Source organism: Strongylocentrotus purpuratus, unplaced genomic scaffold (assembly GCF_000002235.5).
Source record: "Strongylocentrotus purpuratus isolate Spur 01 unplaced genomic scaffold, Spur_5.0 spur5_scaffold_15, whole genome shotgun sequence".
Lineage (NCBI taxonomy): Eukaryota > Metazoa > Echinodermata > Echinoidea > Camarodonta > Strongylocentrotidae > Strongylocentrotus > Strongylocentrotus purpuratus.
In genome coordinates, this window is record NW_022145600.1 from 6,487,858 (window position 1) to 6,501,274 (window position 13,417).

At 38.6% G+C, this 13,417-nt stretch overlaps 1 protein-coding gene across 1 annotated transcript in view; it reads right to left on the minus strand.

Annotated features, from left to right (window-relative positions):
* Positions 1 to 229: 229 nt before the first annotated feature.
* The window catches only part of LOC752867 (Fanconi anemia group I protein), a 29,606-nt gene continuing 16,418 nt past the window's right edge, over positions 230 to 13,417 (minus strand). Inside the window, exons 20-33 of the mRNA XM_030985450.1 lie at positions 12,583 to 12,744; positions 11,992 to 12,171; positions 10,937 to 10,994; positions 9,465 to 9,662; positions 7,671 to 7,790; positions 7,300 to 7,351; positions 6,766 to 6,893; positions 5,116 to 5,184; positions 4,502 to 4,601; positions 3,612 to 3,796; positions 2,635 to 2,751; positions 1,904 to 2,116; positions 995 to 1,099; positions 230 to 424 (exon numbers count right to left, since the gene is read on the minus strand). Of these exons, the coding sequence (XP_030841310.1) occupies positions 263 to 424; positions 995 to 1,099; positions 1,904 to 2,116; positions 2,635 to 2,751; positions 3,612 to 3,796; positions 4,502 to 4,601; positions 5,116 to 5,184; positions 6,766 to 6,893; positions 7,300 to 7,351; positions 7,671 to 7,790; positions 9,465 to 9,662; positions 10,937 to 10,994; positions 11,992 to 12,171; positions 12,583 to 12,744 (1,849 nt within the window). The 3' untranslated portion in view covers positions 230 to 262. The remainder of the gene's footprint in view (positions 425 to 994; positions 1,100 to 1,903; positions 2,117 to 2,634; positions 2,752 to 3,611; positions 3,797 to 4,501; positions 4,602 to 5,115; positions 5,185 to 6,765; positions 6,894 to 7,299; positions 7,352 to 7,670; positions 7,791 to 9,464; positions 9,663 to 10,936; positions 10,995 to 11,991; positions 12,172 to 12,582; positions 12,745 to 13,417) is intronic.

The following is a 13,417-nucleotide window of genomic DNA, read 5'->3' on the forward strand; positions in this document are numbered from 1 at the left end:
TGCCTGAAATCAGGGAAAATCAAGTGCTTCTCTGAGCATTAACCTTGGATTTTGACATGTATTTGTGTAATCCTTGTAAATGTACATGCAAGTAAGGAGTTGCAAAAAGTGTTTATGAATGAGAGTGAGGGGGGGGGGGGGGGTTAAGGCTTGAGCTGAGCATAATATTGTATTGCAATGATGTACATGTAGATGTCTACTAAAAAAAGGTGTGTGTGGGGGGGGGGGGGGGGGGGTTCCAACGTCATTTCTTTCCTTCTCTCTATCTCCTTGAGAGGGTGCTCTTCCTTCTCTTTGCAGCTGGTTCGCTTTGGTTCTCCTTGTCTCCCTCTTCTTCCCCCTCTCCATCTCCCACCTCCATCACTTCTTCTTCTCCGCCATCATCATCATCATCATGCCCCATCACATCAGAGTCTGACATCTCCTGAAATAAAAAGGAAATAAAAGCTAATTGAAATGTGTCTTTGTATAGTGTACTTGATATCATTACCAAAGGGATAAGATTCGTACATACAAGCAATGTGAGTACTATCTCTACTCCTATCATAACCATTCAGAATAGAGTTAGGGAAAATGGCTAGTTAAGTCAAAAGGGATGTTTGAATCTGATATGTACTAGGTCCTCAGTATTTGCAATATTGAGGATGTCATAATATGACAATCACTCTAATGGGAGTTTTCTTCTATATTTAACCTCCCTTTCCTCTACCTCCCCTCTTCCTCTCACCCACCCTCCCTTTCTCTCTCTCTCTCTCCACCCCCTCTCTCTCTCTATCTCTCCCTCTCTCTTCCTCAACTCTCTATGTCCATCTCCCACTCTCTCTCCCCCCCCCCTACCTTTCTGATCTGGAGGCCTGCTCAGCAAGATTTGTCTGGACCAGGAATATCATTACACATTTCTTGCTTTCTTGTTGTCCCTCCCCCATACTCCCGCCCTCTCTTTTACCCCACCCCACCCATCCCATTCCTCCAACCCTTTCATTACTCTCTTTACCTCTTCTGATCCCGATGCCTGCTCTGCTAGGTTAGCCTGGACCAGGGCTGTGTTGATGCGGAAATCACGAGATGTGCTCAGCTTGAAGTCAGCAAGCAAGTTCACCTACAAAACAAAAACAAAAAATCATCATTCCAGGAAATAAATATCTTGTTTTCCTTTCCAATACAGTTGAAAAAACTATCCTAAAAATGACTACAGATGATTACCACACCCAGTCATCAATATCCACACCACCTCTAGTAACACCATCTGCATTAGCATCATCATCTCCATCACTAATATCATCATCATCATCATCATCATCATCATCATCATCATCATCATCACCACCATCATCATCATCATCATCATCATCATCATCATCATCATCATCATCATCATCATCATCACCATCATCATCATCATCACTACCATCACCATCATCACCAACACCACTACCACCACCACCATCACCATCACCACCATCCTCACCACCATCCTCACCACCATCACCATCATCATCAACACCACCACCACCACCACCACCATCACCACCATCACCATCACTATCACCATCACCATCATCATCATCACTATCACCATCACTATCACCATCACCATCATCATCATCACTATCACCATCACCATCATCATCATCATCACCAACACCATCACCACCACCATCATCATCATCATAATCACCATCATAATCACCCTCATCAGCATCATCATCAGCACCACCACTACCATCATCATCATCATCATCATCATAATAATTACCACCACCATCACCACCATCATCATCACCATCATCATTACCACCACCACCACCACCACCACCACCACCACCACCACCACCACCTTCGTCTCATCTTCTTCATCATCACCACCACCACTAACATCATCTTCTTATCACCATCTCCTCACCTTGGTTTTCTTTGAGAGTTTGATGAGGAAGCTCTCATACTGCTCGATAGCAAAGATGAGATTCGGAATGGGTCTGGTCTCTCTCATCACGACCCTAGCCTTGCCTGCCGTCACTGCTGCGGCTACCAGCCCCTTGTCACCCTTCTTCTTGTCCTTCCCCTTACTAGCCTTGCCCCCGGTTAACAGGTTGCTCAACTTCTCTGTTTGAGTTTGCTGCAAGAAACAGAAGAAGAATCTTTCTATATTTCAATGCTTGACTTCTTTCTTTAAAGGAATCGTTTTTTATGATGCCAAATATACTGAAATTGAATTGAACTTGAAATTGAAAAGTAAATCTGGCTGTCATCCTAGGGGAAAATTGATCCTACACCTTTACAGAGGAAAATTAGATCACCTGTAAAAATTGAAAGAATATTAAATGATTGGATACCATACTACACAAAGGATACTCAAACAAAAATATATCATTTCAAAATACAGTCAAACCTGCTTTAGTGACCACCTGTCTACAAAGACCACATTTTTGTTTCCCTTGAAAATGGTTTTTCATTGAAAGATGTACTATAGGAACCTGTACATAAAGACCACCTGCCTATAAAGACCACTTTTCTTGTCTCCCTTGGGTGGTCTTTATAAACAGGTTTCACTGTAATAGGAAAAAGCTTCACTTCAAAACAAAGGGACGCTTCAACGCAAATTTAGTTAAAAACAATGGAAAAGGGTCAGCTTACCTGTACATATGTTATTAGGCCATAGACTGGGTGCGTAAGATGAGTTCCAGTGAGTTTGACAAGCTTCTCAAAGCGACCAGACATCTGACCAGACTTCTGGGTGTACATGGCAAGATACTGCAAGGCAAAAGAATAAAAGATTAAATTGTGTCCTTTGATCATGTCTCTTAAAAGATATATATTCTTCTTTTGTTACCATTTAACCCTCTGTATTGCTATTATATATGGTAGTGTGTATACAATAATGAATTCTTGATTTGTTTGGAGGATGTATTTTTTTTTTGATGGAATAACAATGTATTTTGCAACATTTCACTTTTGACTTGGCCCCATATTCATGTGTACTGCACGTTCCATGATTACATAATCATTACAAATGGGGCACCACTGTAAAGAGAAATGAACAGGCTTTTCAATGATACCCATATCAAGTAGGTATGATAATATAGCAAGAGAGATACCAACTCTTAAACTTGAAATGCAGAATTTTTTTTTTGAGGAGTTCATATAAATACAATTCAAAGGAAAAGACCAGTATTGGAAACGCCCCAATTTCAAGAAATGAAATGGAAGCTCTTATTACCAATCATGTGAAAGAATATGTTTTGACTAATACATGATGATACAAATTTTGCCAGGAAACCGCCTACTAATTGATATATTTGGTAAATTAGTTTATCTATTGGTATCTGAGAGATAAACACACGTGCCGCGCACGTGTGCGTAGTCCCATATACATCTTTCTGTGTACAGTGCTTGTAACTTTACGAAGACTGGGCCAAATTTTTTATAATTTTGATGATTCCAGAACCTTGCAGTACACACCAATACTCACAATGCAATCGCATGACCATAACTGGTCTTTATCTACATAATGTACATAAAGACAACCTGCCTATAAAGACCACTTTTCTTGTCTCCCTTGGGTGGTCTTTATAGACAGGTTTCACTGTAACTACTGGGAAATGTCAACTTACAAATTTACAGAGGAGAGTGAGCACCCCGTAGACTCGATTGAGTGACTTGAGGAGGGCGTCAATGCAAGGACCTGCAGGGAGGGAGGTCTGAACCAGCTCATGGAAGCCGGTAACCAACATACCAAGCTGGTTACATATGGCCTTCTCCGTGTCTTCACGCTGTGTGGCTAGCGGCTGTGCTGCATCTGTAGACAGAGGGTGAGACAGAGAAATTTTCCAAAAAAGGAGGAAGATTAAATGGGGTCCGAGGATATCTGTTACCCCATCTTGCTTAAAGGGTCTCTATAACATTGTTCAGATGTGAGGAAATGCTGCTAAGGTAGTGAGGTCAATGCTAGATGTACAATTAACATCTTGAAATCTCGAAATCAGCGGAAATATGCCAATTGGCGGAGGAATCTCATCCCTGATGTAGACAGAGAGTGAGAGGAGAGCGTCTGATCAAAGTTGAACTTACAAAATAGAGTATGTATCCATGAGTGCTATTATTGATGGCCACAGTATTATCATCAATCAAAAAACTGTGTATGACCAAACTAAAAAGAATTTCAAGGGGGGGGAGATTTAATTTTATGTTCATTTGAACACATGACCCAGTACCCAAAAATGGACATGCATTTTTGTATTTACAAAAAAAAGTCATTGTTTCATGAAAATTAAGTAGCTTACATAGTTTTGAGTGATTGATGACAATCAAATACATTATTTCATTAATGTGTGTGGTAGTCATATCAACAACCCAACAACAGACAAATAAAACAGATATAATACATTGATTTGCTTACTTTATTTCTTTAAACCATAACAGAGATGAAATAAACATGACAATGCAGCACCACAACCAATGCCATAACAATAACACCACCACCAAAATGAGTCAAGAATCTTACCTATTACATCAATTTGTGCTGCTTGGCTTTCAGCCCTTAGTCTCACTACCAGCCACTCTGTATCATCTAAAACATGATCTGCCTGCTGCATCCATAGCAACTGTATGAGAAGTAAAAATGGAAATTCATTTAAATCTCCCTGATAAAAGGATTTAAATTTTGAATACATACAGACAGACTGATCAGATAAACTGATGGACAGAAAATGAACAGACAAACAGACAGAGAAACAGATACATGAATATAGATAGACAGACAAACAGATAGAGAGAGAGACAGACAAATAGATACATGGAGACAGATAGACAAACAGATGGAGAGACGGACAAAAAAAGAGATAGATAGACAAACTGATGGAGAAATAAACAGACAAAGAGATAGACAGACGAACAGATGGAGAGTTTAACAGACAAAAAGATAGATAGACAGACAAACAGATAGAGAGACAGACAGAAAGATAAATAGATTGTTTGATAGTCCTCTTGTCTTATCAGCACTGTGGACTGGCTCTTTTTTCAGCCGACGGTGGGAAAAAAGGTGACAGACCGATGTACGATTGATATATAGACATTGTGGATGGAGGAATGAATAGATATATAGATCACCAGTCTTACCAGCACTGTGGGCGTGGCCGTTTTAGAGTTGACAGCTGCATTGTGGGTCCGGTCCTCTACCTCAACTTCCTATTAAAGGGAAAGATACAAATATGGATACATGAAATGGCAGGCCTTATCAATGCCTAGCAAGTTTAACACATTCTTTTTAATTAGTTTTTCCATTTTTCATCTTTTCTACCAATATCAAATTATAGGGATAATAACAACAAACCACCTGGCTGTGATCTTCCTTGTGTTAATCTGATAACTGGGCATTGTGGCGTGCGCCTGTAATCCAGCTAACAGTGGAAGTTACAAACTGATTCAGCTGAGGACGCAGGTTCGAAACTGAGTCACGTCTTTCGAATGGTGACGTTTAAAATTCGGTCCCCAGACGTAAATAATCATATCTGATTGATACACGTCTGTAAAAACCCAATACACACACACACACACACGCATATTGAGACTTGACAGGGCGAGTTCCAAGTGTGAAGTTATTTTTGACGCTTTGGAATGGAGACACACTCGTACTAAGTCGTATGAAGTTCAAAGATCCATCAGGCTCGACAAATTTTAGTAGGTTTAACAGAGGTTGATGACAACTTGGTAGACCGGTTTTCAAACAGCCTTCTCTAACTAATTTGATCCCCGGCACACCTACCCAACTACGAACCAACTGAAAAAAGACTCTAAACGACTGATTCTTAGCCACTCTGAGTAATGTAATTATTACTCAGCCTATTGTTGATCTGGAGTTGGTGTCATTGCATACCTGCTAACCTTTCAAAGCAAAATTAGGAATCCCTCCAGGGTGAAATAAGGAATACAGTTATTTTGTATACTTTTTTTTTTTTGACAAAAGAGAGGAATCTAGGGTCCATAACATTAGTTCAAGGGCCAAAAAGTAGGAATAGTTCCTCCAAAATAGGAATAGTTGGCAGCTTAGTCATTGGTGCGACTGGGGTGATACTCTAGTAACCCAATGAACAAATAAACAGGGATGATACAGCAGTAAATTTCACACAAGGCCTGTCCTCATCAGAACAAGTTTGCCAAATAACTATCCCGATTGCAAATTATCCAGCTAATTTGCGTCTCTTCAGCCCGCAGTTGCAATTAGCGGGATATTTGGTAGAGAAAATATCCTGAGAAATCTTGGTCTTGTTTTCTAAATATCATGCTATTTGGGAAATAGTGGGCTAATCTGCGCCCGCTATAGCTAGTTTGTGATGAGCGTATCGGTCAGGTGAAGACGCAATTTCGAGCTTTGGGATAATATCCCGAGTCTGAAAATAGCGGGTTATTTGGCGAACTCGAGCTGACGAAGACAGGCCTACAGTGCAGTTGATATGGGGGTGTTTTACAAAGATCCTAAGTTGAACTTATCTCTAAGTTGGACTTAAAAATTATGGAAAGCCATTAGCATCTATGAAAATATTACGTAAAAGTTATTTCAAAAGGCATCAATATTGATTCAAATCATTCATATTTTCTATTATCAAGGAGATTTCATGTTCTTGATGTGGAATTTATAAAAAGTCTAAAAAACTTGAATTTTCGCTTTTGAATTTATTATATTTTAAGGCTACAAATGGATCTCCATAATTTTTAAGTCCAACTTAGAGTTAAGTTCGACTTAGGACCATGGTGTTTCTTGATACTGACCGGATCAATGTCTCCGACCTGGGAGTGGATGTCCTCTGCGACATCCCTCAGGAGACTGACTGGACAGGTCATCTTGGAGGTCAGGGTGAAGAGCATCGTCATGACAACCCTGCATAGACCAGTATCCTCTACATCCCGGCAACCACAAGAAAGATTGAGATGAGAGGACAAGAAAGATACATAGATTACTATCCAATGGATGCTCTTCTAAACTGTTAAATGATACAATGGCGACACCAACTTAAACTGTGGTGGTATTTTGAAATACAGGGTGGTCCACAAACACATTTATGACAAATATTTCATAAATAAACTTAAAATAATTTTGGTTGAGAATGAAATATTGTTGAGCATGATTACGTACAATTAAAATTCAAACCTGTAGCTGATTTTCAAACATGTCACTTTTACATGTTGTTATCCCTTTGTGGACAAACTTCAGAAGTACCTATTCTATAAATTACATGACAAAGAAATTAAAGCTAACCCTCTCATTCCCGTAGGGATAAGACAATAATCATTAAACCTACTCACCTATACTGTTCTCTGTGGAAACTTTAGAGATCCATGATTGGACTTGGGTGAACTGAAAAGTAAAGATGGATCACCTTGAAAATCACAACTAATCAATATTTCAAAAAAATTACAACAAATTTACAGTATACCACAGTATGGTACAGTATATCACATTTTACCATAGCACACCACATTAAAGCACTGCATACCATGGTATACCATAATAGTATCATACCTGTGTTCCTTGAGGATTTAGACGCTTGATGAGCATATCCATGATGTGACAGAGATGGATGGCATCCTTAGTGGTAGAGGAAGAATCCTCTCCTCCAGTCAGTACATCTATCACTATCATCCAGATACCACAGTATACCCTAACAGTGTCTTACCTGTGTTCCTTGAGGATTTAGATGCTTAATGAGCATCTCCATGATGTGACAGAGATGGATGGCATCCTTGGTGGTAGAAGAAGAATCCTCTCCTCCAGTCAGTACATCTATCACCATCCTCTGAGACGGAACAAAATGTTCAGAATGTTTAGGACATATTTATTTAAATTTCAAATTCATGTTTCCAACAAAACATTACAAATCAATTATACCTGTAAGCATTAAAAACAAATGTAAGAAATACATGTTGGAAACAGAGGGGTCCACTAAAAAGCAATGCTTGTACAAGTGTGAACACCTCAAATGATACTTAAGAATAATGAGTAATTAAATTAACTAATCCGTAACTACACGACAAAGATAGAAGAACCATTCAATTTGTTTTAATGCATCTACCAGCGAAAAGCCAGAGGCATTATTTCAGTTCCTTTTTATTTGTTTTGTCTGGTTTTCTTAGAGGGGATGACTCTTCATTATGGAAGCATACTTCCTTTATTCCTTCAATGTAAATCCTTTTCTTATTTATCTATCACATCCTTTTCTCTTCCCCTACTTTCCTCCATCTTCCACTTCTACATCTCTCACAATTCAACAACCCCCTTGCCATCTATTTTTTCCCAGCTTTTGGGGAATCAGCGACGATGTACATAAACACACCAGGGAAGAACACAAGCGGCTAATGGTGACGGTGAAGAAGATGCGACATGACAACAAATTCACGTTCATTCCTTACTCGGTGCCAAGAGTGATCAAGTACAGAACCGGTCCAAAAGATGCTCCTGGTCCAGGATGGTCAGGTAATCCTTTTTGCCCCCCCCCCCTCCCACATCCTGATCTGCCACTGTATGTTTATATTCGCAGTAGGATATGAGCGAAACCCTGTGCTATACTGAAATGCAAAATAAAACTTTAAACGGCTTTTGAATTAAAAACCCTCAGATTATCAGACATAACTGACGATAACAGTTACTAGTTAAACTGTTTCCTACACGGATAGCTTATAGGATTGACTCTGACAATATTATTGAACCATAAACATTTTGAATTTACTGTAGGTTGATTAACAAAGCCTACATTCTGAACATTTAAGATGCTCCTCATTCGTTTTGCCCTATGACTATTTTCTAAGGCGGACAAGATGATTGCAAAGGAGCAACATCCACCTTTTAGGTTTTTATTTTAAATGGTCAAGGACCCTGTTTTCTCTGTCTCTGTTTTGTTTTGTTTTGTTGTTTTAAATTTGTATGTACTCTGTTTTGTTGCTTTTATTTTTTGTGTACTATATAATATTAATTGGCTTCTATAACTTTAAAACAATTTCATACGACTGTAGCATTATTTATGCATCAACAGGTTATGGCTGACTATACAATTCATGTTAAGATATGTTCACTCAATGTAAGAGGTCTAGGAGAAAGATTAAGAAGAAGATGCATGTTTGATTGGTTTAGAAACATGCAATTTTATATTATTTTTGTTTACAAGAAACACATAGTGTTAAAGACTCAGAGAGAATATGGGCAAGTGAATGGGGGTTTAAACGTTACTTTTCTCATGGTATATCTTGCAGTGCAGGAGTATGTATTTTGATTAAATCAAAAACTAGTAATTTGAAAACTATTTTTTTCCTTTAATTTTCCCTTCACTTTATCTTTCCCTTCCTTCCTAATCTTCATATTTATTTATTTTATTCTTCATGCCAAGTTAGCCACACACAAACATATGGCAAATCCACCCTTCTTCGACCCAAGCACATCTTAGGTCAAAGGTCAAAGGTCAAAGGTGAACACAAACCTGGTATTTCTTCATGTGGAGATGCACTCTCTCCTGTACGTCCTGCTCATCCACACAGACTGGTTCATCGCCCCCATCTCCGTCCGTCAAGGGATCCACACAGTGTAGGAAGTCTACCAGCTTGTCGGGGTAGAAAGTGGTCACCACGCTCAATGCTGTAGAGAGGCCTTGCAGGCATAGGGGCATCACCGATTTGTTCTAACAGAAGAAATTATCCCAGAATAAATAGAAAATATGAGGCGGTGTCACACAGAAAAATCCCTTGAAAAATCCTTTGAAAGGAGAATTTTCTTGCTTCGTCAGAGGATTTTTAATGGGATAATTGATGACAGACAGCAATTAAGAGGATAACTAAAATCTCCCTTGAAAGGATTTTTCAAGGGATTTTTCAAGGTATTACAAAGTTTTGGGAATTTTTGAAAAATGGGTGGATAGTGATTCTTTACAATTTTGATATATTTGGATGCCCCTGTGGATGTATTAAAAACACTAGAATCTTTAGCCCCTAAAACACTTCTGCTTTCGAGAAAAATTGAATATAAAGATTTATCGGTGCTCCCGGTAAATTTTGATAAATTTCAAATAGCTCCTACGGCCGTTAAATGGTAGCTGCGACCATGAAAATCTCAGTATATGTAGTTGTGGTATATAATTTCTGAACGGGATATGCTAATCGGTCGATTTTAGTCAAGAAACATTGTTTTATAGCTTAATTATTATCTTGACCTTGAGAGGGAGCTATACAGCTTAAAGTGTTTATTATTTATAATTTCATAACTTTAGAGTCGATTTCGACCGCGACAAATATCAGTGAATATTGTAGGATCGCATATGCTTCCAATATGTTCATTTGAACCAAATTCACGACCCCATACCAAAACTTTGTATTACCTTTAAGGGATTTTTCTGTGATGACACCGCCTTTTGATATTCCTTTAATAGTTTTGATTGACTTTACATTACCAGAGTTGCAAACTTACAATCAAGGTATCCACTGAGAAAGCCTACCTGTGGACCTACTGGTCGAGTGGATATGTCACCTGATCACAAGGTCCGCGATTCGAGTCCGCTGCGGCACTAATGTCCTTTGGCAAGACATTAATCTACATTTGCCACACTCGACCTAAGTGATGTAAATAGGTACCCGGTTGGATTATTCCTTGAAATGCACTGTGCGCTGATAACGGCTGCCGGAGCTAAAGCTAGGGTAATAATTTCCAAAGCTTTTTGGAAGTGCATAGAGACCTGGTTTAAAATTGTGCTATACAAGAACTGAATATTATTATTATTACGGTATGACTATTCTATCAATGAATAGCTCAAGTGCTGTATCAATCCAATTGATATTCTACTGTGAGTGCACTATGAGAAAAACAAAAGATTCTCTTGGAAGCACATCTCCAGGGAATCCCTTTTTGACAAGTAGAGAATCGCGATGTAGTTTCATGTGTATTCAAGTAAAATGTTCTAACCTTCTTTGATCTGTCTTCTGCTGTTACGAGACCTGATGAGAATTTCTGGAAAAACACCCTGGAATGAGAAGAAAAAACAATTCTCAGCTTGTTTCAATATCAAATGATGATCATTTTATTGAAATCAAACCATTACTTGACTTGGTATAAATATCTTTATAGAGATACACAGATATATATCTAACAGACTTAAAGTTTAATTCAAGACTTTCAGGATCATTGAATTTTCACAACATACCGATTATCAGTACTTTGTGCATAACATATTTATTAAACCATTTCAAATCAATTCTTGCATAGTAACTAAGACCAAGACTAAGAGTGTAATCTCATGCATTAGCCTTCTTAAAGGCCTTCCGGACTCACACATTACAAAACTCCAGAGAATCCAAACCTCTGCTGCCAAGCTTGTAACACCTATACGTTCTTGTGAACACATCACTCCAATACTTCGCAAATTGCATTGGTCGCCGGTGATGTATCGCATTATGTACAAAATCTTGGTTTTAACTTGTAGATGTATTCATGAATTGGCACCAATTTATCTGCAAGAACTAATCAAGGAATGCAAACCCTCACGCAATCTACTGTCATCTTCACAATTAAACCTTGTGTTTACTTCGGTGTCAACTCTTTCTTATGGTTATTGCTATTTTTGCAAAGCTTCTGCTGAACTTTGGAAACAAAACTGCCAAACTGTAATTAAAACCAATACAAACTTGTCTTATGTCTTAAGACACATTTATTAAAAATTGCTCTTGATGATTAACTTACTCTGTTCACATTGAAGTATATTTCATATGTATTGTAATTTGTAGGTTTATTTGTAATTGTTTGTCATTGTATTTTGTTTGTTTTAGCGCTTAGAAACTTTGGTGGAAAGCGTTTTAAAAGCACTGTTTTGTTATCATTACGCATCATTACAGCAAGCATGAGTGCCTGGCAAAAGCAACGTGTCAGCAACAAGTGATATATTTCAAGGTGCTTCCCTGGCAGCCCAACATCACCATCCCTTCGACAGAAATCACATCCTACGATCATCTTTCAATCCCTACCTTGCAATGGTACAGCAGTGTTGGTAGAGTTTGTCAGGGTGTGTGCCCTGGGGTCCGTCACACTGTCCCTTCTCCTTCATCTGCTCTAGTTTCTGCACGGCGGTGCTGACCACGTAGCGACAGAAGTTTGTATTCTCTCTGAGGAGATCTAGACCCTCCTGATGGGAGGGCATCTCATCACTATGGCAACAAAAGAGGCGATTATGAGTTTATTAATTGCAAATATATACATACAATTAAGAAAACATTTAATAAAAAGTAATCTGTAATTCTGCCCTCTCCACTACCCAAAATAGTTGTCCAAATATTAAAGAAATATTCTTGTTTAAGCAATATGAGGTGTTTCAAGTTCGGATCCTATTTGAATTTCAATTTTACTACCCTGTTTAATACTAAACCAGCATTACTCAGAAGTAAGTCTTAAGAGAGCACATGATTTATCAATATTGAATTGTATCCAACGGGTTGCATTTTTGTATCACAGTGCAAATCAGATTCTTCATATTTTCATTACTGGGAAAACTCATCAACCCTCAAATTCAAATGATTTACGAGTATGGAAATTAATCATAAGACATGTTCCAAACCAACCTGTAGAGGGCAGCACATATATTAGCCAGACCCGCCATGGAGAGCAAACTCTTGGGTGATTTAGTGCCTCCCCCTTTCCCCTTGCTACTCTTCTCTCTCAAGATATCTGCAATCTGATGATACTTCTTATAAAGGGGTAACAGCTTGTTCATGTCGTCAATCCTGCATGGGATAAAAAATTGAAGGTAATATAGGTAGATGGCGCTCTTTGGATAAGGTCAAATTTTCTTGCTCGTCACGAAAGCCACAAAATTTTCTTTAGAATTTGGGACTTTGGATATTTGCAACTGGAATTCTGATTTTACTGTCTAGATATTCAAGATTCAGAGATTCTACACAACAATGTCTGGACCCGAAGGTGATCCCAAACTTGGAACCTGGGGACTCGCAAACACCCTAAAAGCGTGAAACCTAAACCTACCACGGAGCCAGGTACTGCTACCAATAAGAGCCTGCAAAACTCCCGCAAGGGAAGCCCGCCAAATTCAAATTCACGGAGCACGGTTATCACGACAATGTCCATGCTACAGGAATGTGAACCCATTGTGCCGGCTACTACTAACAATTCATATAAAGCATTTCATACCAACAAACTAAAGTGGTTGAATGCAATAACTATACCCTAAAACACTGGAAAAAAAATGAAAGGTTATTATCAAAGTGTACCGTTCGCCAAACATATATCTTGTTCTGTACGATAGTGGTCCATGCCAAAATACTACATTCAACATATAAGCTTGAAATATTGCTTCTATCAAGAGATTTGCAACTTTAAATACACTCTTAGTTAACACATAAAAGCAAATTGTGAGTAGCTGGCGATGACTTAATTGCA